The sequence below is a fragment of the Lichenostomus cassidix genome, chromosome 15 (genome assembly GCF_008360975.1).
Source record: "Lichenostomus cassidix isolate B80296 chromosome 15, HeHo_3.0, whole genome shotgun sequence".
NCBI lineage: Eukaryota > Metazoa > Chordata > Aves > Passeriformes > Meliphagidae > Lichenostomus > Lichenostomus cassidix.
In genome coordinates, this window is record NC_139496.1 from 8710567 (window position 1) to 8734657 (window position 24091).

At 39.5% G+C, this 24091-nt stretch overlaps 2 protein-coding genes across 8 annotated transcripts in view; both read left to right on the forward strand.

Moving 5' to 3' along the window:
- Nucleotides 1-19403, forward strand: part of CABIN1 (calcineurin binding protein 1) — a 104642-nt gene extending 85239 nt beyond the window's left edge. For 5 of the 6 annotated variants that reach the window (XM_085075938.1, XM_085075937.1, XM_085075940.1 and 2 more), the window contains 4 exons: nt 4581-4872; nt 15376-15540; nt 17273-17499; nt 17989-19403. In XM_085075938.1, the coding sequence (XP_084932064.1) occupies nt 4581-4872; nt 15376-15540; nt 17273-17499; nt 17989-18132 (828 nt within the window). In that variant the 3' untranslated portion in view covers nt 18133-19403. The remainder of the gene's footprint in view (nt 1-4580; nt 4873-15375; nt 15541-17272; nt 17500-17988) is intronic. The other variant, XM_085075943.1, reaches the window with a different exon arrangement.
- Nucleotides 19404-19551: 148 nt separating this feature from the next.
- Nucleotides 19552-24091, forward strand: part of LOC146430343 (T-box-containing protein TBX6L) — a 29563-nt gene continuing 25023 nt past the window's right edge. For both annotated transcript variants that reach the window (XR_014855339.1, XM_085075956.1), the window contains exon 1: nt 19552-21990. The gene's annotated coding sequence lies outside the window, so the exon portion shown is untranslated. The remainder of the gene's footprint in view (nt 21991-24091) is intronic.

Below are 24091 nucleotides of genomic sequence, written 5' to 3' on the forward strand. Positions count from 1 at the left end.
AATCATATGTATATAAACCTTTGTTATTTTCTGTATGTAAAGTGGTCTTAAGAAATACAAGATCCTTCAGAGTCTTGATCATGGATACTGCTGGTATTTCTGATGCACCTAGAAGAAAACTTCCAAATGAGATTTCTTTCAAATACTGCTATAGAGAGATTGAGGGGGAAAAAAGAAAGAATGGGTAGGCATAATTTAATTAAAACGCAATATTGAGCAGGAGTTGGAGTGGTAATACTGTGGAATGTGGCCAGCATATTGTTCAGCCAGTTTGTATGACAGCTTCCAGGCTTTGTGGGGATGTCCTGGTATCCTTCTAAAAAGGCACACCTTTGTGTGAGGTGGATTCTGACTTCAGTCCCACTAGAGCGCTAAACTCAGGCATGGGAACAATTTTTTTTTTTAAAAAAGCAAACAAGAAAATGTTATGTAACAGTTGCAGTTCCAGCATCTTTCATTAGGAAACTTTTGTTGGGAAAACCGTCGCATTCCCTTTCTTCAGAACATTTGGTTGTTAATTTTTCCCACAGCCGCAGAGCACTGAGCTCTTCCAGAAGCAGTAGCAGGAAGGTTGCTGTAAGATTTCTTTGTTTTTCAAAATGTGTTTTGCAAAAACAGTAAGCATGGTAAAAATAAACCCTTGTTCAGGTTCTCTGGTTTATCACTTCACAAGCTACAAAGTAAAATTTTTTGTCATGTTTTATCTTAATGCTCAATTTCTTTTTGCTGCTGCTGTTGTCTCACTACTGAAGTGCCTCACTGGGAAACTGTAGGGAGCTATTTTTTCCAGTAACATCTGTGAAAAAATTCTGCACTTTTGCTGATAATTTTATTGGTGGAAGGCTGTCCCAGTGCTGGATTTCCAGCATTTTCCTTACTTCTTTTAACATCAGCTTTCAACATGGGAAGGTTTTGTCCATCACCTCCATGAAGCTGAATGAACTCTTTGAGAAGTATGCTGAAATGGTCAGGGTTCTAACAAATAAGGAGACTGATTTTGTAACCTAAGTCAGAAATAGTCACAATTCACACAGACATCCATCCTAATTATTTATTTAAATTTCAGCTTTGTACATTCCTCAAAATAAGAAACAATTTCTGCTAAGTTTTTATAGAAGAGAAATAGGATAATGGGGTGTTTATGGATCTGGTGGATCATCCATAACACATCATTTGGATATTAATAAGCCTTAAATATTTCTTCCATCCACTTTGATATAATAGTCAATACAAAAGTAGTACTGCATACCCTTCAGTATTTCATGTTTCTTTGAAAAATCTAGAAGGAAGTTCAGTCTTGACTAGAGGAACCTGTAATTACAATGAAAGACAGGAAAAAGAGAGATAAAGGAGTTTTTCCTAATTCAATGATATATACTTGTTCTGGAAGTAACACTATAAATGTGAGAAAAGATTTGTTTCTTCATGGTGACTAAAGCCACTTTGTAATAGTGGTAGTAACAGAGGCACTGAGCGTGGTGAGAGGGATTGGAGAGGGGAAAAGGAAAAGTTCTGACTGAGTCACAACTGACTAAGTTTTGACTTAGCGCCGCAGCAAAGTAAAAACTAAAAAATAATCTTCTGATGAGAAACCACATAAAATACTGGTAAAGGATTGTCACTGCCTCTCAATTTCCTGCTGTCTGTCTGTGGACAACAATCTTTATTATGTCTTACTGTTAGTTTAGCAGTGGAGATAGATGAACATAAAAGGCTTCTGATAAATCCAAGACTTGCTGTAGTGAGTTTTTCTGGGTTTATTTCTCTGCTGGGTGTTACAAGCTCCTGTGTTTTCCTGGAGATCTGCAGGATGATGAAATGTGTCCCCGTAAGTCCTGAGCAGTGTAGTTAGTGACACTGCCCTAAGCTGGGTTTTGTGAGTAGCATCACTTACTGATCAGAGGTGCTGGAATTCTTGCCCCTACACTAAACCCAAAATCTTTCAAAGAACATGTGCCTCTCTGTGGTGCTCACCTTAGCTTTGTGCTTGCAGCTTTTGGGTGGTCTTCAGTTGCTGAGTTCAGTGAAAATATACCAAGCAGGTTTAAATCCCTTTTCTTAAGTCTCTGTGAGTTGCAGAGTGTACAGTAGCCAACAATGGGTTTTTTAATGCTTGGCTCTTATTTTAAAGAAAGCTTTCTTTTTTCCTTCCACCCCCACCCCCTCTTTTGAGAAAACAAAGTCAGTGTGAGATTTTTTTATTTGTCCTTCCAAAGTCTCTGTTTCATTGGGTTGAAAAGAACCTGTTTGTTTACAGCAGCCTGAGACAGCTCTTCACCAGGTCACATCTGGAAGGTTCCCTTTAAAGTCATAAACACAATAATCTTCTTGTTGCCCTTCTTTTGTATAAGGCTGCACTTTTTGACAGCACATTAGAATTTCTGGTCATGGTTTTCCTGAGTCAGAAGCATCATGTTAGTTTTATCTTTATTCTTTTTGCAAATAAAGTGTTTTGATTCTTTGAAAAAAGAGAGCTGGAATACTTCATCGTTGTGAGGAACAGAATAATGGAGGATAGGGTTATGGAATTGTGCTCTTCAGCAGCAAGGAAGGAACCAGAAAAGAGGCACCATTTCAAGCTGTAGCAAGAGAAATTTGGATGAAGTGATTGGAAAAAACCATTCACTGAGAAGGTGGTAAAACACTGGAACAGGGGCCTGGAGGGGCTGTTGAATCTCCTTCCTTGGCAATATTTGGGCTGGGCTGGCCCTTAGCCCTCAGTGAACTGATCAAACTGGGAAGTCAGCTCTGCTTTGAGGAGGAAGTTGGACTGGAAACCTCCAGAGGTCCCTTCCAGCAGGAATTATTCCATGGGGTTGTGCTTTTTCTCTAATCATTTTTCTTCTGAATACCATCCAAATTTTGCTGAGTTACTTTCCAAATGTCCTCTTTCTGGCTCTGGAAATAGCTGTGCGTTTTTGTAGAAATCGAGTTTGAGGTGCAGATATATTTTTAACATATATGTACCTAAGTAGTAGTACCTTCATGTGTTTCTCCAGAAAAGAAAATTTGGATACAATAAAAGCACAGAAATGTCAGGTTCTACATCATCTATTATGCAAGTTAATGAAGTGCATGGGTGTGAAGGGCTTTCCCTTTAAATCACAGCTGAAAACATTTCCTCTAGTGAGCTCACTTCTGGCTTAAGGCTTTCTTCTGCAGTTTAATTTTGCTCAGGTTTGTGAGATCCCATTTGTGTGTCGAGAACTTTAGTTTTGGAACTGATGCTATAAGCATCAGAAACTTGCTGCTTTCAGAGGCAGAATAGATCTTTTTTGATTCAGTGTGCTAGTTGTGAATATAGCTGCTGTATTTTTTTTTTTTTTTGTGTACACATAGAATCTGGCAGGTTTTAATTGTATGCTTTTTAGAGATTGATTAATCAAGTTCAGGAACTTCAAAAATACATTCTGCCAATTACTAAAAAAAAAAAAAGTACTTGTGTGCTCTCTACCTTTGAATTTTAAGTATGCATTTTCTCCACCTGAAAGTTCCTTTGTTCTCTCAGTGAAATGCTACTGACTCTTTTGACTTCATACTAAATCTTTGGTCATCTAGGTCATTAGGGTCCAATTTGATTTTACATTTAACAGCAAAAGTCTTTCTATTTCAAACATTCATTAACACTGTGGTTAAAATGAAGTGGGTTTTTTCTTGGTAGAGGTATGAGACAAACAATTAAACATCTGAGAATTCCATCTAACTGTATCTTTTACAGTCAAATGTCTCCATTAAAGGAAGGCTGCAAAGTGTGAAATAAATGCTTTCTGTGGCCTCACAAGCAAGAATACATTATTTGATTACTGATAAAAAATATAGAGAAGATACTTGTTTTATTGGTACTTTTGTTCCCTTCTTTGCTGAATTTATATCCCACTTCTACCTTCTGTCTATACAATAAATGACACTCATTAAGTTTTTAGCACTGGCTTTGGAGAAGAGTGTTGCTCTTGGTGCCTCTCTTACTTCTGCACAGGCAGCAGATCTTTCCAAGCCTGTTTCTACTGGACGTCAGTGTTACTCAGTTCTGCAGTTACCAAGAATTTATGATTTGGAGTTATGCTGATCTCTCATTTAACTAGCAAATACATTTTGCTATTTTCTCCATTTTTTCTCACATCTTTCACTAAGAATTATTTCTTGTGATAATTTGCAAAGGATCTTAAAGCACTGCAGATCTGTTTGTTCGGGTCAAGCACTTGTCAGCATATTTTTAGATGAAAGAAATATGTTTCTTTTTACAGGAGATTGTAACTCATGCTTAATTACAAAGTTCAGAAAAGTATATTTTGTTGTGAGGGATGTGTTAAATTAAACTTTGTAAATGTGAATAGGTGTTCAAGTGCTAGTTTGATAAACAGACCATAAAGAACAGAAAAATAATCCATAAAGGAGAAAAGATTTCTTTATAATAGTGATGGTGTCACATATTATATTATATTGTATTATATTATATTATATTCACTTTAGAGAGAGTGTTTTCTCTATAAAATGTGCTGCTTGCAGTAGTCACTGAAGCAGCTAGCACAGAGTTAGTGACATGTAGACATTTTCTCACTGCTCCCCTTTTTTTTATGTAGTCAACAGGAGAAGCACCCACAACCCCAAAGCATACAAAGGACAACAGAGAGAGCTTCTTCCCAGTAGCACCAGCCACACTGCATCCTACCCCAGTGAACCCAGACACTGTGACTCCTGAAAATCTCCTGAGACTGAATGATCTGCATTCCAAATCCAAACCAGCCTCTTCTTCTTCATCCTCCTCCTCCTCGGCGTCTTCAGTCCCAACCTCGCAGGAGTCCCACCGGGACACCGAGCACCTCCGAAGTCACAGTGCAGAGCCTGCCCCCAGCATGAGTGATGTTGCTCGTGGTAAGTGGCAGTGAGGGAGAACATTCTGGCCCCTCTAATCAGTTTCTACTTGGTGAGTTAGTGCCTGAGTTCTGATTCCGTCCCGTTTTCTGATCACTACACCTCAATCAAAAGGCTACACAGGTTTTTGTCTTGGTCCTGAAATGGGTGCATCTGCATGATCAATGCATGTTTAATTTGTAGGATAGATTAAAAGAGTGACCACTCTGTGTAACTTGTATGTGAAATCATGAAATGGCAGCCTGAAAATATTGATCTGTTCAAGCGAATTTAAGTCTCTAGCAGCATTAAAATTAAAATTAAAATTGTTTTGTTTTCTTCAGTGAGGTGAGGATCTAGTTCTTATAACTTTTAAAGTTTTTTAAGATTTTAAAGATTTAAGGTATTTTTAAGCGATTATGATTAAAGTAAACTGGTGGGCAGCCTACATCTACATCATTAGAAGTGCCTGATTAATATAATTAGCTGCACAGCTCTCACTGCCCAGCATATGTGTGTGGAGATACATAACACTGAGGGACAAGATTCTACATGGTCTATGAAGTTAGCTTATCATCACCATTACTTTTCACATTTCAGAAAAGAAGCATCTGACAGGACCAGAATGTTGGAATGTATTATTTATAGCCCTGGTGTGGTTATGTGCCAGGTTAGAGCACAGGAAAGGATTGAAGAAACCAAAGAAATGTTTTTTATTCTGTAGCATGGTTGTGAGATTTGTTTATGACTGTATTATGTAATTGGTCCTATGCAATTTTCTAGATGAGGAAAAAATAAATGAGAAAGCTGTCATTTGCTTTACTATTATCATGGCAGGCTGGCTTGTTAGCAGCCAAAAAAATCTCTGTGCAGGGGAATGAAGTAAGATTAGACCCAATTTCAGACTTGTGTTGGGTGCCCAAAGAGGTGGTTGGGCATATTTGTGGGACACTGTGCATGTTAAGGTGACAGAGCACCTGCCATAGCCTGTACTTTCTTGCAACTTTAGCAGAAGCACTGTCTGAAAAAGCATCTGCTGCTGCCTGTGCTCACTCCATCTGTTCACAAGACTGGGCTCTGCACTACTCACAAAATGCCTTAGACAAAGTCATGGGAGCCCAGATAAAGTTATGAATGAACCATACAGAGAACAGGTATTATGGAAAGTGATGCATGAAGGTACAGTGGAAATAGTGTCCAGATTTGTGAGACAGGATGTTTTCTTAGTTTGGAATTGTGACTTTGTGAAGGTCTTATCTTTATACTTCTGGTATGTCATTTCTTTCCTTATGTAATCAGCCTTGGTATTTGAATGCACGTAGTCTAAATTCATCAGCAGTGAAGAGCAAACTAGGGAGAAATAGGTTTTCCCAATCTGCTAATCTCTGAGTACAGGACAAAATTGAAATTTAGCTTCCACTCTTAGCAGTTGTATTATAGTTGTCTCATTTTCCTTTTTCACAATTCCAGGGAGAGCTTGTCTTGGGAAGAGAGGAGAGTTATAAGGAAGGAATGGCTTAGTCAGTGTGTAAACCACATTTGTTACTGTCCTTGGGAAGCAAAGGAATGGAATTGTCTGGTGTCATAAGATGTCTCGGCAGGCTTGTTCAACGGGGAGTGATTCGGGTTTGTGCCTAGAAAACAGGGGAGGAAAAATTGAAACCTGTGTGAAGCTGTTCTACACTTATTGAGGAGACTGGTGTAGGAATGACAATGCTGATAAGAACTCACACATTCTTCTGGTTTTCAAACAGAACTCACGAGAATTTCTGACGTGCTTTCCTCTCTGCAGTTCCCCAGGCCACATCGCAGTGATTGGAACATTTATTTTAATCTTTTGACTTCCTAGGCTTTGTTAAGGTTGTAGAGTTAGATATTGTTCTTTCTTCTTTCATGTTTTCTATACATCATCTTGGTTGAGGGAGATGGAAGGGTTAGCTGCCAGAATTACACCCCTGAAACTGTCTGAAGATCAAGAGACTCTCTCTGCAGAGCTCTCATCCCAGTGCTGAATGCATGCGTTGTATCTGGCTTTCTGGCTCTCAGACCTACCTGACAGGTCATTTCTCTAGCTGAGAGAGACACCAATTACTGCTGTGTCCTTTCTCCTCCTTTTCTTTTAATTCTCCTACCTTTGCATCCGCCTTCTCTAAAAAGAATTATTTATAATTCTGTTACAACCCTTTTTCATCTGCCTTCCATTAGTTATCTTCGGGTAAAAACTACTCCCACTTTTAGAGTAAACTGTTTTCAACTTTTTTGTTTCAGCACCTCCTCCTGTACCTGTTTGTTCACGTGGAAGTATTACATATCAAAGAGTATTATCTGCTCTCATTTTCTCTGATTTCACCCAGGAAAAGGAGCTGTTTTTCCAAACAATGTTGATGCTGTGCCACTCATTTCTTATGTAAATATTTTCCTGAGATTTTGTCTAGTGTATGACTAACTGGTGCAGAATACAGCATGATGGAGTCCAGCAGCAGAGTGATGATGGTGGCAATTTCAGCACAACAGCTTCCTACATTTGGGTATAAATGTACTTGGGACTGTTAGCCTTCATGGCTCAGCCTAACATTTCTCTGGGGAAGCTAAAGTAGGGCAATTAAGGTAAACTCCCTCCAGCCTGTCACACTGTTCCAGTATTACACTGTTCCAAATTGCTGAAAAATCTTGACATTTTCTGCTTCTTCACTGTCCTTATTGCAGTAATGGTTTCTGTGAGGAATGAGCAGGAAAACATTCACATTTGAGTTCTGATGCAAGGAGAAGGGTTTTTTACCTGAAATTATTTAAAGTTCTGTGTTTTTTTTTAAAGCCAGCTGTTTGCCAAGTTAGAATATAAAATCCAATTAGAAGACTCCCCACTATTAATCTTTTGTCCATTTAAGGCCTAAACATTTCAGTATAAAAGCAAGGTCATGAGATAGCTGTCCAAACTTAAAAATTAAGAGCTAAGGAAGACAATTCTTTGTGTTGTGCAGGGAAGTGGCACTTCATAAGCCATGTGAATATCCTGCTGTAATTTCAGAATGTTTGCCAAATGGGCACAACAGGGCAAATAGAGGTGTAAATATAGTTCAACCCGTAGAACTTTGAGACTTTCAGAAGCACAAGAAATAAATACAAGTGAGGACAGCAGCATGAAAAGGTGAGCAGACTATTGCATAGAGGGCAATGAAGTTAAAATCATTTAAGTGTTTGCATGCAGCTGCAGACTCCTTGAAAGGCAAATGTTCCAATTAAAGAGGGTTTTGAAGTGGGAAGTCTTAAGAATTCGGTAACTACTTTTGCTACTTTCTTCTTCCTTTCCAATGTGGATTTGTTCTGGTTTTTGATTGCTGTCTTCCTCAGTTCCCAAGGCTGGATTTCTCCAAGGTTTTAAAAACCTCTTCTTTAAATGCTTGTAGTCCCAATGCCATTAGTACCATCCTGGGGTAGAAGCTCCTGCCCACCTGTAAGTGACTGCAGTGTCATCAATAGAAATCAGCCAGGCTGCTTCCAGTGAGCTCTGTATTTGCTCTCTGATCTCTTGCTGCTTCAGCCTCCTTGGCATTGGTATTCTCAATTCCCCTGGTCTGATATGTGCTTTCTGTGAAGCTTTTTATTTTTCACAATGGGTGCACTCTGAAAACAACTTGACTGCTGAATGTCAGCAGGGGTTTCCTATTTGTGAATGACTTCTTAATTCCCTTTTGCAGTGCTCAGACAGTACCAGTTAGTCATGGCTCTCTCTTCCCTTTGTAAAAGTATGCAGATTTGCCTCCTGTCGAAACAAACTCATTCCAGAAGAATTTTTCAGTCTGTTAATGTCTGTTTCTGAGATCTACATTTCAGATTCCTTAAGTTTTATTTCTTCAATCTGATGTTGTGCAGAAAATCCTTTGACATTAAACCAGTCATAATTTTTATGTACCTGTGTTGGATCAGTAAGAGCAAATAGGGCAGGGGCAGCAGCTGCCCAGCTGAGGCATGTGAGGTGATGGTATGGAGCCAGGGGTTTACTGTAGTCAGGGAAGGTCTGTGCTCCAGGAGGCTCTCTAGCCCTGTGCACTCTTAGATCTCCCTGAAAATCCTGGAGGGTCTCTGGCCTATGGATGTCTTGCACTACTGAAACACATTTTTTGGAGACCTTTTGTAAAAGAACATGGTAGCAACGCTGTATGGTTACAATATGGCTCAGTTTCACTAGTTTTAGATTGCTGTCAGCAGCATAAAATTTACATATATTCCTGCATAAAGGCAGACTGGAGAGAGATGTAGTTATAAGTCCTCTGCACAGGTATTGTGTTGCTTCCAAAGTACTTGGAAAATTGTGGGGTGTCATTACATTCACTTAAGAGATTTTTCTACCAGCTGCTTTTGCTAATTTCCTTGTGCTCAGCTGGCTGTCAGGGCAAAGGAGGGTGAAATATTGATGGCAAAGGAAAGGTCTTAGAGCTTTTGTTAGATAACTCAGAGAAAATTCAGAAGCAGGAGACTGCAAATGACTGTTCTTGTCCACAGGTGCTGCTGTGTGATGCTCTCCAGATGATGTGTGCTTGCTGAGTCAGATATTAAACAAATATCAATTAGCTGTGTTTTGATAATGCCATTTGAAAGTTCATGTAGCTGAATATCAAACTGTTGTATTTTTTATCTAGGCCCATTGTTTGTTCTTTTAAATTGAATTTTTGTTTTTTTTAAAAAAAGAGTGAGAAAGTCAGTATTGAACTTCAGGGTTTTTCTTTACCCAAGTGCATGCTAGGTTTCTGCACCTCTAGGACAGCTGGTGGTGGCAGAAAATGTTTTTGGACACAAGAATTCCACTATCCTGCTGTTAGAGTGGCCCCAGCATGGCTGTTAGAGAGATCTAGGAGTTAGCACAGGCCAGGAACTATTTCCAGGAAGCACTTTCAGAGCAGCCACCTGTTTTAAATTTTAGTCTCATTAATGTTCCGTGACAGCTGACCTCGGATTAGGAGGAGTTTTGGGGTATGTCTCATATAATTGTACAGTACACTCTCCCTGCTCAGGACCTAGTGATAAATATAGCACTGTGCTGTGCTATTGCACTGCAAACTTCTGTTCACCAGACTGCTTGAATTTCTTTCATTTCAGGGGGCAGTAGAACTCGTGTTCTGCAGCTTTTTGCCTCCAAAATTATTCTGATGCCTAATTTTTAACATACAACTTTGTGTGTCAGCTTTCCATGTAGTTTCCTGAATTTGGCATTTCAAGTCGAATACTTCTTTCTACAGCTATAACTTGGCAGTGCTTTTCTAGAAATAAATTTCGTGGCAGGATGTTTGGCATGAATTTAGAGAAAGCAAGGCTACCAAGTATACCTGCCATATCCTGTGATGAGCTAGGTAGTCTCACTGTTTGCTATGCTGTGGTGCCTCATGGCTGATGGCCCTGTTGTTGCTGTGCTTCAGCATCCTTAACTCTGCTCAGCTGAGCCAACCTGTGTTCCAGTGCAGTCTTTCCATTGGCTTACTAGCACAGTTTATAAGGAAACTCTGAGCTCCTTCAAATTCAGGCTTTCCATGGCCTTTGCAACTGCTGTGTGGGGAAAAAAAAGCTGTTTTAATTCCCAGCACACTGGAGGGCAAGGCAGATGGAATACAGAAAACAAATTGTTTTCACATTAGTATTATTCCTTGGAAATGTGGTAAGATACTCCACTCTGTCAGGGAGCAAACGATCAGACCCATTTCCATCACTGTGGAAAAAAAAATAGTCTCTGCCTTGTATGGTAAATGAGTTCTGTGAACAATTGTATGTACTGTGGGTGGCCACTAGAATACAGAGTAAACCAGTTGTTACTGGGACAAGGAAGATAAGTGTTTCCTAGAGTCTGTAGGCACACAGAATTCAGTCCTTACTCTTTTGAAGTGGTTGGAAGGCAAGGTAGTACAGATGAGCTAAATCCTACTGATGTATTTTCAGGCTTTTTGTCTTGACACACAGAACTGCTGGGGAAGGTATTTTGCAGAGGGATGAAGGCAAGTGGTGCAAGTGCTTTATTTAAGCACTTGAAGTTGTTGTCTATTCATTTCTCCTTGTATTTTCTTTTGAAATGATGTTAATATTTTGTCCTGGAGTTCAAAGCTCAGCTGCTTCCTCTTTCCTGTAATGAAATGGTGCTTTGTGCATGCACTGTTCGTTGCTTATATTGTTGCTTATATTCTTTAACATATCTGTGCTGCAATACTTCAAACTGCTTCTGTCAGAAACTGGAAAATGTTTTTTTCCAGGTGCTAGTCACATTTTCTGGGCTTGACTTTCAGGTGTAATGTAAGAGGTTTAGTGCATGACTAGAGAATTTTTTTAAACTCCACACAAAATGTTTTATAACACTGAAATTAATGTCTCATACCTAACAGCATGATGAAATCAAATTAGTAAGTGTTCAGTGCAGAGGGACCAGAGCAGCTGCTTACTGATTACAGTACTACTGCTTTTAAACTTTCTCCACATTTTCAAATTGCCAAGTGATTATTTTTGCCAGTGTTATTTTTGGTTTCATATACATCAGAATAGCAAAGTGAATGGTCTCAGTATAAAAACGGTTGCAGGGTTGTATAATCTGTGTGTTTATAGTGTGTGGATAAATGTATGTAGTGCATTCTCTGTATAAAGAGATGGGGAGAGGATATTAACTGTGATGAAGTCATGAACCCAGGCGCCCGCTATAGGCATCTGCAAACACTGGTTACCCTGGCAACAAGTGGGAAGAGGTTGGAGAGGAAAGCTGGAGTAGGTTGTTGCATTGAATTGTTGTCAGCTTGTTTCTTCCTCACTAAAGCAGGGAGATGTTGAAAGGTATGATGTCCCTCTTTCTATGTCGTGTACTATTTTATATGTATTTAGGCAGTCGTTGGGAAAGGGAAGGCTAAAAAAAAATATTTGTAATTCAGCTCGATTGGAGAGGAACTTTTCAATACCAATAGTGATGTGCATTGCCAATCTGTGTTTTTTTCTGTGTGCTTAATTTCTGTGTGTTGTGTTGTGAGAGTGCTAAATGGGTCTCCAGAGAACAGTACCTGTCCCATCCTCAACCTGGGGACAAGTATTTGTTGCATATTATATCTTCAGAAACTGATTTTATTTTAAACTGGGTTTGTAGAGCTAACGTTTGAAAACCTGCCAAGACAGTATAAGTACTGGGTAATAGCAAAAGATTTATTAACTGATATTAAATCTGAGCTTCTGAACACCTTCAGGATGTGCTGCACTTATATTCTTGTGTTCTTGCACTTGTGCAGAATATTGTGGCTCACGAGTTAGTGGAGTCTTTACCTCCCTGGGGAAAGTTTTTATTAGAAGAACTAGGACATTATGTTCAGGGTTATAACAGCATCTTCCTCAAAACAAATATTAAAATACTATCTTCAGAAATCCGTTTTAGGCAAATAATGAGGAGATCCAACTGTATATTTCTTCTTGATTGTCCTTCTGTATTTTGACCTTTTTGTCTGTAATGAAAAAGGAACAAATATCTATGCATATATTAAAGTATAAATTATTATATGTACGCTGAAACAACCAATTCTTATTATTTTCAAGAAGTCTGAAAAATATTTTGTTCATTAACTTTATTTTTAACTTAGTCACTTGAGTGGCATTGTTTCTATTTAAAGAAAAAAAATTAAAATTGCACGGTCCTGAAAGAATAAAGTGTATGACCCAGTCAGGGGATAGAATTCTGTGACTGTGTTGAACATCTCTGACAGCAAGGGATTGATTAACAGACAGTGGTTCTTGATTTCTTATGTACTGAAAGGCACATTCTAATGGAATATTAACGAGTATTGTTTCCAGAAGTGCAGTGATAGAAATACACACTTAGTGTGCCAGACATCTGCCCTTTCATTTCCATTCCCTTCTACATTAAAAATGGCTGTCAGATCATTTTAGTCAAATCTAAATCTAATTTTACTGCACTGTAAAACTGCATCTTCAAAACTTAACAAAAATATGATCTGGAAGATGGAGATGCATATGAGGATGCTGATTGCTCATGAGAGAACATAGACTGATACCAGTCCTGTAGCATCTTCCTAGAATTAGGCTGCTCAAAAAGAGCTTTTGTCAGTGGGCCATAATTTAGTTGAAAGAAAGTACAGCAAATCAGTTTAAGCAATGATATATCTTATAATTAAACAAATATTTTAATCAGCATAAGAAGTAGAGTTTTGTCATTAGATAATAATGCAAATCAGAGCTCTTATTCTGTATTGTGAACTAATAAGTCCCTAATGTAGTTAAGTAGTAGAGTACATACAAAACTGCTCTCAGTTAGCAGTACAGTTGGGTTTGCAGTTTATTTGTGTATAGTTCTGTACCTGCTGAGTTAATTACTGGTTTGTATTCTTGGTTAATAAGTGGATAAGAAGGATTCTGTTAGTACTTACCTTGGGTACTTAAGGTGGTGATTCTGGAGTGCTGGAGTAAGTTAAGAACGAGTTGACTTCTCATTTGTCTTGTAGAGTAATCTGAAATATCGTCATTTTCATCTTGCTTTTCTTCAGATGTTGTTGTGATGTTTCCTCCTATCTTTGATCAAGTGTCTTGTAGCCATTTCAGTGTGGGAGTGTTCTGGGTTTAGACTGCAGCCTGTCGTCAGGCACCAGCAGTGTAATGGGATATGTGTGTGCTGGCTTTGGGCCATGCTGGAGCTGATCCTGCTTCCAGCAGGCTCTGCTCCTTTGTCAGCGTGGGGTTAAACCCTGGGTGTGATGGTGGAAAGGGCAGGCAATACCCAGGGATCCTTCAGCTGTCCTCTGCTTCTTCAGCAGGGAAAAAATGAATTAGGATTTTCCTACTCAAGACTCCTGCAGTTAAGCACTTCCTTCTGTGCTGTTTTTCAGCTGATTTGGTCTATTAATACATGTACAGATGCAAGTATTATTTTCCTACTTCCAGTGCTGCATTTTGAAGTATCCAGAGAGAGATGTGCAAGAGAGTGCTGAGAATGAGAACTACATTCTTCAGCATTAGACCATTCCATTTTGTGCTTGTTAGTGAGTGGAACATCACAGAACAGAAGCTGCCTGTGATTTGCACTCCAGTGGGTGACCTTTCCCTTCTGGGAACTATTGGACAATTTTCTACAAGCAATCTCATTTATCCTAAGGCTTATATGAGCTGTCAGCTACAAGTCTAGATGATGGGTTCTTTTCTTTACCAATGAAAATTAGTGCATGAAAGAACTTACAGCCTGCTTTCCTGAGCTTTTTTTCATACAAGTTACTCAAGAACCATAGAAATGATAGCTCTGTTAAAAAGTTTCATCTTTCAAACTGCGTAGATCAGACTGTTAAGCTGTAATGTTGTCTTAAGCCGTTTCTGCAAGGGGAACTCTTGTACAGGAGAACATTACCATGGTAAATTCCGAGTTCTTCTCTATATTGGTGGAGATGGAGAAGTGTTTTCAACACTTGAGGGGGTGGGAGCAGTTTTCCAATGAGGAAAAGTTAAAATATGTATTCCTTTTTAAGACATTGCACGGTCAAAATCCTAAATTAATTTAGAGCATTGACATACAAAGAATTTTAGAGCAAGTGAGACTGTGAATATCCACTGCATGTGCTGGTCCATGATAGCTGCCTGTGCACACCTTAGCCTGTGTAAATATGAAGTGATTCAAATTCAACTAGGCAGCCCTTTGTTTTTGAAGAATGTCTTCATTTTTAGGAGAGAATAAGAGCTTGTTTGTGTGTCCATAGCCTTGAAAGGGTTGCTGCCCTGCCCAGAAAGGGCACTGGCAGCTCTCGGTAGTTCAGTGAAAATTACTTCTGTTACGTGCAACATGCAGCTCAGTGTGTAAGAAAGCTGGTTTAACACTGCATTAATTTAAAAGCAGGTACAGCTGGTACATAATAACAAGATTGTACACACACACATGGATTCTGAGTTATAAACATCCCAGGTTCTGAAATAGCAGAAGGTGGGAATTTTTAGGCTAATATATTTATAGAGGTACAGTGGACATATCAGAGAAAATTAGGCGTTCAGTATCACTTGATACTGGTTTCATGAAAAATGGATTTGGCCCTGTTATTCGATGTTCACAGTAATGAATCTTCCTTAGCAGTGAGCTGTGCCTCAGTGTAGCAGGTAGCTGTGGCTGGAGATCAGAGAGGGACCCATCGATCACACCTGGTCCTTTGCTAAGGGTGATGGATTTGCTCTTCACATGGCAGCTTTTCCAGCCCTCACAGATCCAAAGGAAATGCTCAGCTGTCTGTTTTTGCAGATGTGCAGAGATGACAAAATGTCAGACACAAAATTTTTTTCATTCGCTTTTTAAATGACATTTACTTTTTTTGAAGAGTTTGAATTGATGGCGCCAAGTATGAAAAAGTTGCTATTGCCATCTTAGCTTGCTAATATTTAATTTCACTCAGGCATGTTATGGTTTGGAAATAGAGCAAGGGTTAAAAAAAAATTTCTAGCAATTGGTTAGACAGTAAAAGGATTGAGGCTTAGGAGAGAGATCAGGATGTCTCTTAATCTGTGAATTATATTTCATTACTAAAGAGGAAGAAGAGCTTGAAGTGCCTTTGGAGGGGCTTGGATTTCAGCAGCAGGAGTCACGGCTTTGTCAGCAGATGAAAATGGCTACTGTTGCACCATCGCCAGAGCCTGTTTGCTGGCAAGTGGAGTCCGTGAGCAGCACAAATTCGGGACATGTTTGTACCCCAGGTAGGAGCTTCCTGTGCTTCAGAGAATTCAGAAATGGGGTGGTGAGCTGTGCATCAGTCTGTAGGCACTGATTGGTTGGACAGTTGGGATTGATATTCCTCAGTTTCTCTGCCTGCCTTCCAGTCAAGTATTCCAGAGTTTAGCTACACTCCTGGCAATGTCTGAGCTTCCTGGGCAAGTGTCCTGTCGTCCCTAAATGGTAATTCTGTTTGGTGCATGTCTCGCATGTTAAAAACCATGGCAGCAACACCAAATAAAAAACCTCCCAGTACCAGCTTTCATGCAATATAATTTGTGCACCCTTCAAGCAGAATTTTAATTGAAATATTATATGGGGCAGTGTGATAGCACTTTGGATTACACTATTGGAATATTTAGCAGAAGGAAATGTTTTTTTACAAAACTGACTCAGCCTGAGTAAACATAAAAACCAGCATTACAGCAGTTAATGTGTTCTATGCCTCCTCTGCCCTCTTCCCAAGAGAAGTAGGAGTTGGTGTTTTAATTGAAAAGAATGTAAAACCTGGTATTTCAGGCAAGCATAATCTAGATATTCATATTTGGGGTATCTTGTTTTTCCTTATTTGTAAGAGGCAGATTATCCTGTGTCTGATTACTGTCTGAAAAGATTGGCTGCCCATGGAGATGGGTCACTGACCTTGATGGAAAGCCATGCCTCATCTGCTCTTACATTCCTGTGTTCAGTTGAGAATGTGCAATTCAATTTTACATCCCTTAGTAGTTTGTTCTACTGCTGCTTGTTTCTCAGGATAGCATTAAGAAACTGGGATTTTATTTTGCTATGCAGAAGTGGCCATGTCTGTTCCTAATATCTGCTAGAGATGGATTTGATGATAATTCTGAAAAAATGTGTATGAACACCTGTCATTATTACCAGACTGAGAAAGGCTCTGGAGTTTCCATTTATATAGCTTCTAAAAATTAAATTTGATTGCATATGAAGTAGCATTATTAGTAAGAAATCTCTAACAAATTTTCAGTTTTGAATGTGAAAGTATTGTCATCTACTGGTTATTGTTGTATATATATCATTTTGTAATGTGATAGTGCCTAGGGGAGGGCTGGATCCTTCTTATGAGATGTACTCAGTAAACACTCTGAGCAAGTTTGCATTGTAAAGACCACAAGCTGAGACACTTGGGAAGAATGTGGAAATGGTGCTAACTAGTGTGGGAGCCAGTGGCATGAGCACACCAAGGAGGAGTTTATGGCAGGATTTGAACAGAGTAATGGGAAAATTTTTACAAGTGTTACCATATATTTTTCTCTTAATTGTTGAGGAGTTGCTCTCTCAATATTTAAAGAGAAAACGCTGTGGTGGAGGAAATTAAGACTCATAAGTAAAGCTAAAGAGCTTTATTTGTTGCATTACAGAATGGAGAGACAGAGAATGCAAAGATAAGATGATTGCATGTGACACAAGTGGGAAGATGGTGTTTGTAGTAGATGTAGATGGCCGGTGCTACACTGCCACGTGTTGTGCTTGGTCAGGTTCTGTTTCTGCCATCCAGTAAAATATTTTTTAGTTACTACTGGTTTCCAGTTGTCATTATACAATCTTTTTGCTGGTTCTAACCTTTGATTAGTGCAAGGCTTGAAGAAAGGCCCTTTGAGCCAGCCTTATGTCTAACAATGATCTCTTCCCTCCTCTTTGACATCTGAAATCCTAGATAACTTCCTAACATATTTTTTCTTACTGTTTTCTGTTTAGCCTCCAGTTCCAAGCCTGAACTCAGCTCCAGTTCACAGACTTTGGGAAGTCAGCAGAACAAGACAGATGGCACCCGAGTAAAAACTCGCATTCTGCCCAACATGCCAAAGCTTTTCATACCTTCATCTGTCACCAAATTTCCACCTGAGATCACTGTCACTCCACCCACTCCCACCCTCCTTTCTCCAAAGGGCAGCATTTCAGAAGAGACCAAGCAAAAATTAAAGGTAATAAAAGGGAAACAGTAATTTTTTAGATTATTGTTTTTATCTTAATTCTCCACTCAATAAGATACCTGTATGAAGGAAGCAACAGTTCATGTCCCTTGTTCATAACCAGAGGTAGTGGAAGAAGGTGCTAGCTGTTACCAGCAGGAGCCAGTTTTTAAAGGACTGCTGAAATACTGGCTATGGGTGAAATGAGAGCTGTTCTAGTCCTTATCCCTTTTCTGAGGGATTTGGAAAAATTTACAAAAATGGCTGAGTGAGCTAGTGCAGCCACTGCAGTTCTAAGGTTAGTGGATGCTGGCAGAACATTAACTGTGGGGAAGCCTACTGGTAAATGTTACGTTGTCTTACATTAGGATGACATCTTTTATAGACCTAAGACAGCTATTGAATGTAAAGGGATAGCAACCAGTGGGCTTTTGTCCCTGTGATCATGGGTTTATCCTGACTATTTAGCAATATATTCTCTCTCTCTCTTTTTGGGATCAGTCTGCTATTTTGTCTGCTCAGTCTGCAGCGAATGTAAAGAAGGAGAGCCTTTGTCAGCCAGCTTTGGAAATCTTAGAGACCTCAAGCCAGGAGTCCTCACTGGAAAGTGATACTGATGAAGATGATGACTACATGGACATATGAATGAATTCTGGCCATCATCAACACCAACCACATAACCATTCTTCTTGTTGCCAGCATCTCTGGAAGTTGAAACATCTTCATTGGCATTACTCTCCATTTAAATGGCATCACTGTGTTCTTCACTTTCATTACCTTTGTTATCACCACAACCACTTGTATTGCCTTCAGAATCTTCGCCATTCTCCCCATCATGGTGCTTGACGGAAAGAATGATTGATTGTTTACCAGGCAGTTCCTTCATTTGGATCACGCTGTCACCAGGAGCTTCAGTAAACACAAGGATGTTTTGAGCTGCAGTTCATATCTCTCTACTATTCCTGCTTCTTCAAACCAGAGCCTTGGGAGTTGCTCCGGTAGCTCTTTTCTATAGTGTTTTCTTCCTTTTAGTTGTCTTGCATTTTCCCCTCTAGCTAAGTTTTTCTCCCAGAAATTCAGCAACCGGATGTCTGTCTAACCATGCCATGATTAATCCAACAGCTCCTTTTAAGGTGAATGGAGTAGGAAAAATTTGCTGAGCTGGTAGAGATTTTAATTGCATCAAGAAAAAAAAAATTGTGTCTGTGGCTTTGTCGTAGGGCAAGGAGGGTGAGCTGAGAGTCTGTCAGCTCCTTCACACTGCTGGGTGCTTTATTGGAATTTGACTCTTTCAAATAGACAAAAGAACCAGCTTTTCTGGGCAGACAGAGAGGTTGGTCTCCTGTTCGTGCTCATTTCACACCAATGTATGAGGTCCAGCAAAAATTATCTACCTGAATGTTGGCTTAAAGAACTGATCTTTCCAGAATTGTCTTACAGTCCTTTCTCTTCTAATGCCTTGGACAAGCATTTTGAATTGGGGGCTAGATGATATTTTTATGGTGGTATTGAAAAAAACTTGCAAGATTTCAGTACCATTTCAGTAATGTCTGTTTTTTACAGAATGACACGAAAAGGTGTTTTTTATCTATCTGCAGAGGGACTGCTCACAGTTATTTATATGAGAAAATAATGGTAACAAAAATCCTTTTTTTTTTTTCTACTGAATGTTAACTTTGTAAAATAATGAATGCAAACCATGCAAAAAAAAATACGTCACACACTATATATACACCCGCGTGCGCCCACACACATATATATATGTGTATGTACATATATATATGTCTGTATATGAAAACAGAAAATGCATACAGCTTGCAATGTCGGATTTCTTTGTGTTTGGGGGGTTGGTTTTCTGTAAAATGCAGAGCTTTGTATAAACTTTTGGGTTTCTTTTCTAATAAAGTTGAAATGCACTGTTGTCTCTGTTTGTTTGAGAGGGCACAAGGTGCCATGGTTCTGGAAAGAATACCGCTCCTCTTTCCTTTTATTTCCTGGGTAATAAAAAAGGGGCTGGGGGGACTTGATGGGAGCCCCTTTGTTTTCTGAGGACTGCCAGAGCTCTTGGGATGGGTTTGGTCTGTGTGACCCAGAACCCAGGTCAGCCAGTGTTGCCAAGGTTGCCTGCAACAGATTCACTTCCCCACTGAGGCATGATGTGAATTCTCTTTCACCCATCTTGGTGTCTTTGAAAGCTGATGAACAACATAAGGGGGAAGACACCACATGAGAAACAGGATCACAAAGAGTATTTGGCTATACAAATTTGCTTTTAATCCAATATTACACTGATTGATCTCGTTGATAAGAATGGTAAATGGACTGTGGATAAGAAAAAGCTGCAGCAAACTTTGTATTGCAAGTTTGTTCTCAAATTCTGAGGTTTTTGTTTTGAAGAAAATGTGGTTTATAAAGAAGTGAGCATGTCCACTTTATATGTGTTAGCAACTGTTTGTGTAACTTGTTCACTTACTACAGGTGAAAGGTGAGCTGAATGCAATTGATGTGGAAAAGATGAGGCAGCTGATGGTAAAAGCAAACTGGTGTTTTCAGTAGTAATATGTTTTCAGTGTTTACTCTTTGATTTGCTGTAGGCTATTATAAATGCAGTGTATAGCATACTGTGTAATCATTGACTGGTAAAAGGCTGAGGACGTTTTAGATAAGCATGATGTTTAGTTTTTTTAGAAGAAAGCACAGGAAAAAGTAAATCAGCTGCTTATGAGAAATTGAAAGGGGGGTTGTAGTTCTGAATAAGGCTGTTTCACCCAAATGGAATTGACTTCACAGATTTTTTTGGCTAATGTATGTTCTTAAATGTATTGCCAACTGAAAGATCACATTTAAATTTTTAGGTCCATACTTTAGCTTGGGTTTGATGTATAAAGCATTTGATTTTCTGATTGAATGTGACCACTGAAAATTGTTGTTTTTTCCTTTATTATTATTAAGGATTCCTTGGCAATTAGGCTTTTTTTTTCTTTTTTTTTTTTTCCTCCAGACTTCCTAAAATGCTGGTCTTGAGCTCTCTTTTGACTTCTAGTCCTGCTTTTTGAGAAGGATTTAAAATGTTGCTGGTTTAGGAAAGCTAGAACAGTAAGTGTAACTGTTCCTCCCAGCAACAAGAGCTTCAACAGCTGATTTTCTCTAAATTAATTTTAACCTTCAAACTACTCAACTGTGCAACTTGTTTTATCCTGTATTGAATTCTCTTACCTGATTTTCCTTTTTTTTTTTTTTTTTTTTTAATCTATGGGCTTTTTTTATTCCCTTTATGCTCTTGGGTAGCTCAAGGACTTTTTCTCAAGCTCAGGAGATTACTGAGACTGAGCTGTACAGGCTACCTACCTCCAATCCTGGCCTTCTGCTGACTAAATACCATGTTACTCAGCTGTGGGCCTTCTTCCACAAGGGTGTTACTGCTGGGCTGCACTGAAGGAGCCTTTCTTCTTCTCCCTGTGTGAAATCACCTCTCTGTAAGTACAGTTGATGCAGTTCTTCAGTTCCAGGAGCCAAATCCTGGAGTGAAGATGCTGAGATCCCTGGATGCATTGAGGTACAATGTTTGTCTGAAGACCCATCCCTAGAGGTACTTGGAGCAAGAGCTTCAAATCCTGACTAACAGGAATGTATCTCCTGAAGCTTGGCCACGTCATCTTGTGGAATTATCAAGAAAAAATATGACAGTAAAACTGCAGTTAGTGATGACTTGAAGTAGTTTCTTTTATTTTGGTCTAGTCCTGGTGGCAAGAGCTTTAACTTCTTTTTTTTTTTTTATTTTCCTGACGGTAATGGATTAAAAACCAAATCCTTTTTGGCTACTGAAAAGCCAAACTGTTAAGACTTTCAGGCAAATAGCAAAACCAGTTTTGTTTCCAAGTAAATGAAAAAAGAAATTATTTTGAATTGGCTGTGTAGAGTAATTTGTGGAAAGTTGATATCCTTTCTGTGCTGTTACTGGGCACTGTTTTTGCACACAGATGTCTTTCACTGTTAAGGTGAAAGTACTGTTAAGGTACATAGTGTTGGGGTTTGGCTGTTTAATGCAATTTCATTTCCTGGCACAGGGATTATATAATCTGTGTGTAGTTAAAACCATTGAGAATTTATCTCTCTCAGGCAAGGACTAGTGTTTTAGTAAGAATTAATTTTGTTGAGCACAGCTGTCATTAGTGATTTCTGCCCACTGTCTGACAAATGCTGTAGCATTTCTTCAAAAGCTAATAATGTTTCCCTCCACAACCAAAATAGCAGATCAAGGAAGATACTGAGTATTTCCTTAATTTTATCATGTACGAGAATTTGTCAGTTGTTGTCTCTTGGTTGTTTTTTTTTGTCTTAATTGGAGTGAGATTTCCTCATGAATAATGAAATTAATGTCTTTTGCAGCCAAAATAAACACCATATGGTCAGGGAGAAAGGGACCAGGAAAAGATGAGGAAGGCACAGCAGCAGCTGAAGCTGATAGGAGACAAAATGGACTGAAGGAAGCAGAGGGGCCAGGTGAGAACAGACAAAGTCTTACCATTCAGGGTGGGATCACACCACTGTTAACACCACTGCCAAAAGCACAGTATTGAGTTGGATATTTCAGTGAGGGTGAAGCATCTGTGGTGTAGCCTGTGTGTACAGTGGCTCATTTCTGCTCCTGCAGGTGCTTGTCATGCTTTAGGGGAGTAGGTGGCAGGTAGATGAATTGAGATGCACACAGAAAAAAAGTGCAGCAGACTGTAACTTTGTGGTCTCTTAGTCATGGAAAGCTGGGATGAAGAGCTTCTTTCCTCCTTCTTTGCTCTTGCATTTGATGATACTCTGAAGTTCACTGTAGGTTAAGTGTTAATTGCCATCTTTCCCTTCCAGTTAATGACTAGGGAGTCGCTAATGCTACATTGTGATGTTGTTTGTGATTTTTCAAGTAACTTTAGGGTACTGTTCCACAGGCTGTACCAGCCCAAGTTGTGCCTTTGTGGGACTCCCAGCTGTCCTTGGAGGGCATGGTGGAACAGGTAGGATTGCAGAGGGCCACAGGCCAGCATCTGGGTTTGTTGGCTTCTGGGGGATCACTTATCTTCAGTCAAGTGGCTCTTTCACATTAATACTTGAAGAATCCCAAGCAAATCTGACCAGAGATTAAAAGGTGCATCTCCCTGGATAGACATTTTTGTTCCTGCTGTTGTTTATTTAATGCATCTGTGAGGATGACACTCAAGTGTTATCAAGTTGTTAAGCCAACTCCAGAGCCTCTGGTCCAGCCTTCAGAGCTGTGTTTGAGCTCAATGGCCTCAGCAGAGCTTTTTGCAGGTGTCTGCTGGCTGTGGGTGCATCTCCAGCCAAATGTCATGGGTTATCTATCCCATGTCACCTGGGAGCTACACTGGCTGCTCCAGTAGCACTAGAGGGGGCCCTAGGACAGAGGAGGGAAGGGAGTGAAAAAAAGGGGAAGGGACCAACCCCCCACCCTAAATGGATGTCCAAGATCTGTCTTGAAATTTCTGAGACTACAGTGCATTGCTGGTTTTGACCTCACTCAGTTCTAAGGGCTTTCTGCTACTGTACCATATATCCTTTGCATAATGTATGGTCTGATTCAAGGTGGAGGGAATGAGAATCCTCATGGGCTGTTTACAGGATTGTGTCCCTGGCCATGGCAACAAAAACAAAAGCTCACTTTGTTACCATTAATATTAACACTTGGCAGGGAAATAGATCCACTGTATACTTGCTTTTCACACAAAATCTGTTTGCCCCATGACTACGTTTTTCCCTTTTTTTTTCCTTAACTCCCCTATAAGAAGCCCACTGGGTGTTTCCATTTCCTTAATGTGCAGCATATTACACAGGGGTGTGATGGGGATCTCTTGACAGTCAGTCTTGTGTAAAAGGGCTCAAAGAATGCATTCAGCTTCATCAGTGTAAATCCTCATTAATTCAATCCTGGTTGATGGCAGTGGCATGGGGCTTGTGCCAGTGTAACTGAGCCCAAGAGTTAACTGATAAACATACAACTTGTGGATCTGTGAAGTGTTTTGAGGTACTTTTGTTCAAATAAAATTCTAATCAGGGATGAAAATGCGTATGAGAATGATGGAAGAAATACGTAGTGTTCAGGCTTGGATAAGATCTTGTAAGACAGTCTCTGTTATGTGGAGCAGCCCGGAGGTGAGATCAGGTCCTGCAGCCATCTGGCAGCTCAGGAAGGGGAGCAGGGATATGGAGCTGAGGCCACGCACTGACTGCAGAATCAGAAAAACCAGATCACTTCTACCAAGGGGAAAAGGAAAATCACACTTCTGCCTGCATGTAAGATTTATCTGCGCAATTAAATGATTGTGTCTGTAGCTGGTAGAAAAACATTCCATTATATAATCCCAGTGGGAGGAACACTCTGCAATGTCTCTCTAAATGCATTGTCTTACTGAAGGAAACTGCCTATCTAAAGCAAAGTCAACATATATGGTAAAAAGTAGTTTTTGCTCTCAGATTAGACACAGATATCCCCCTCTCAAGTTCTATTTTTTAACCTATTCAGAGACCCTGCAAACAACAGTGAATTCCAGTATAAATTAAATATAAACAAAGTTCATATATGGTATAAGCGTATGAG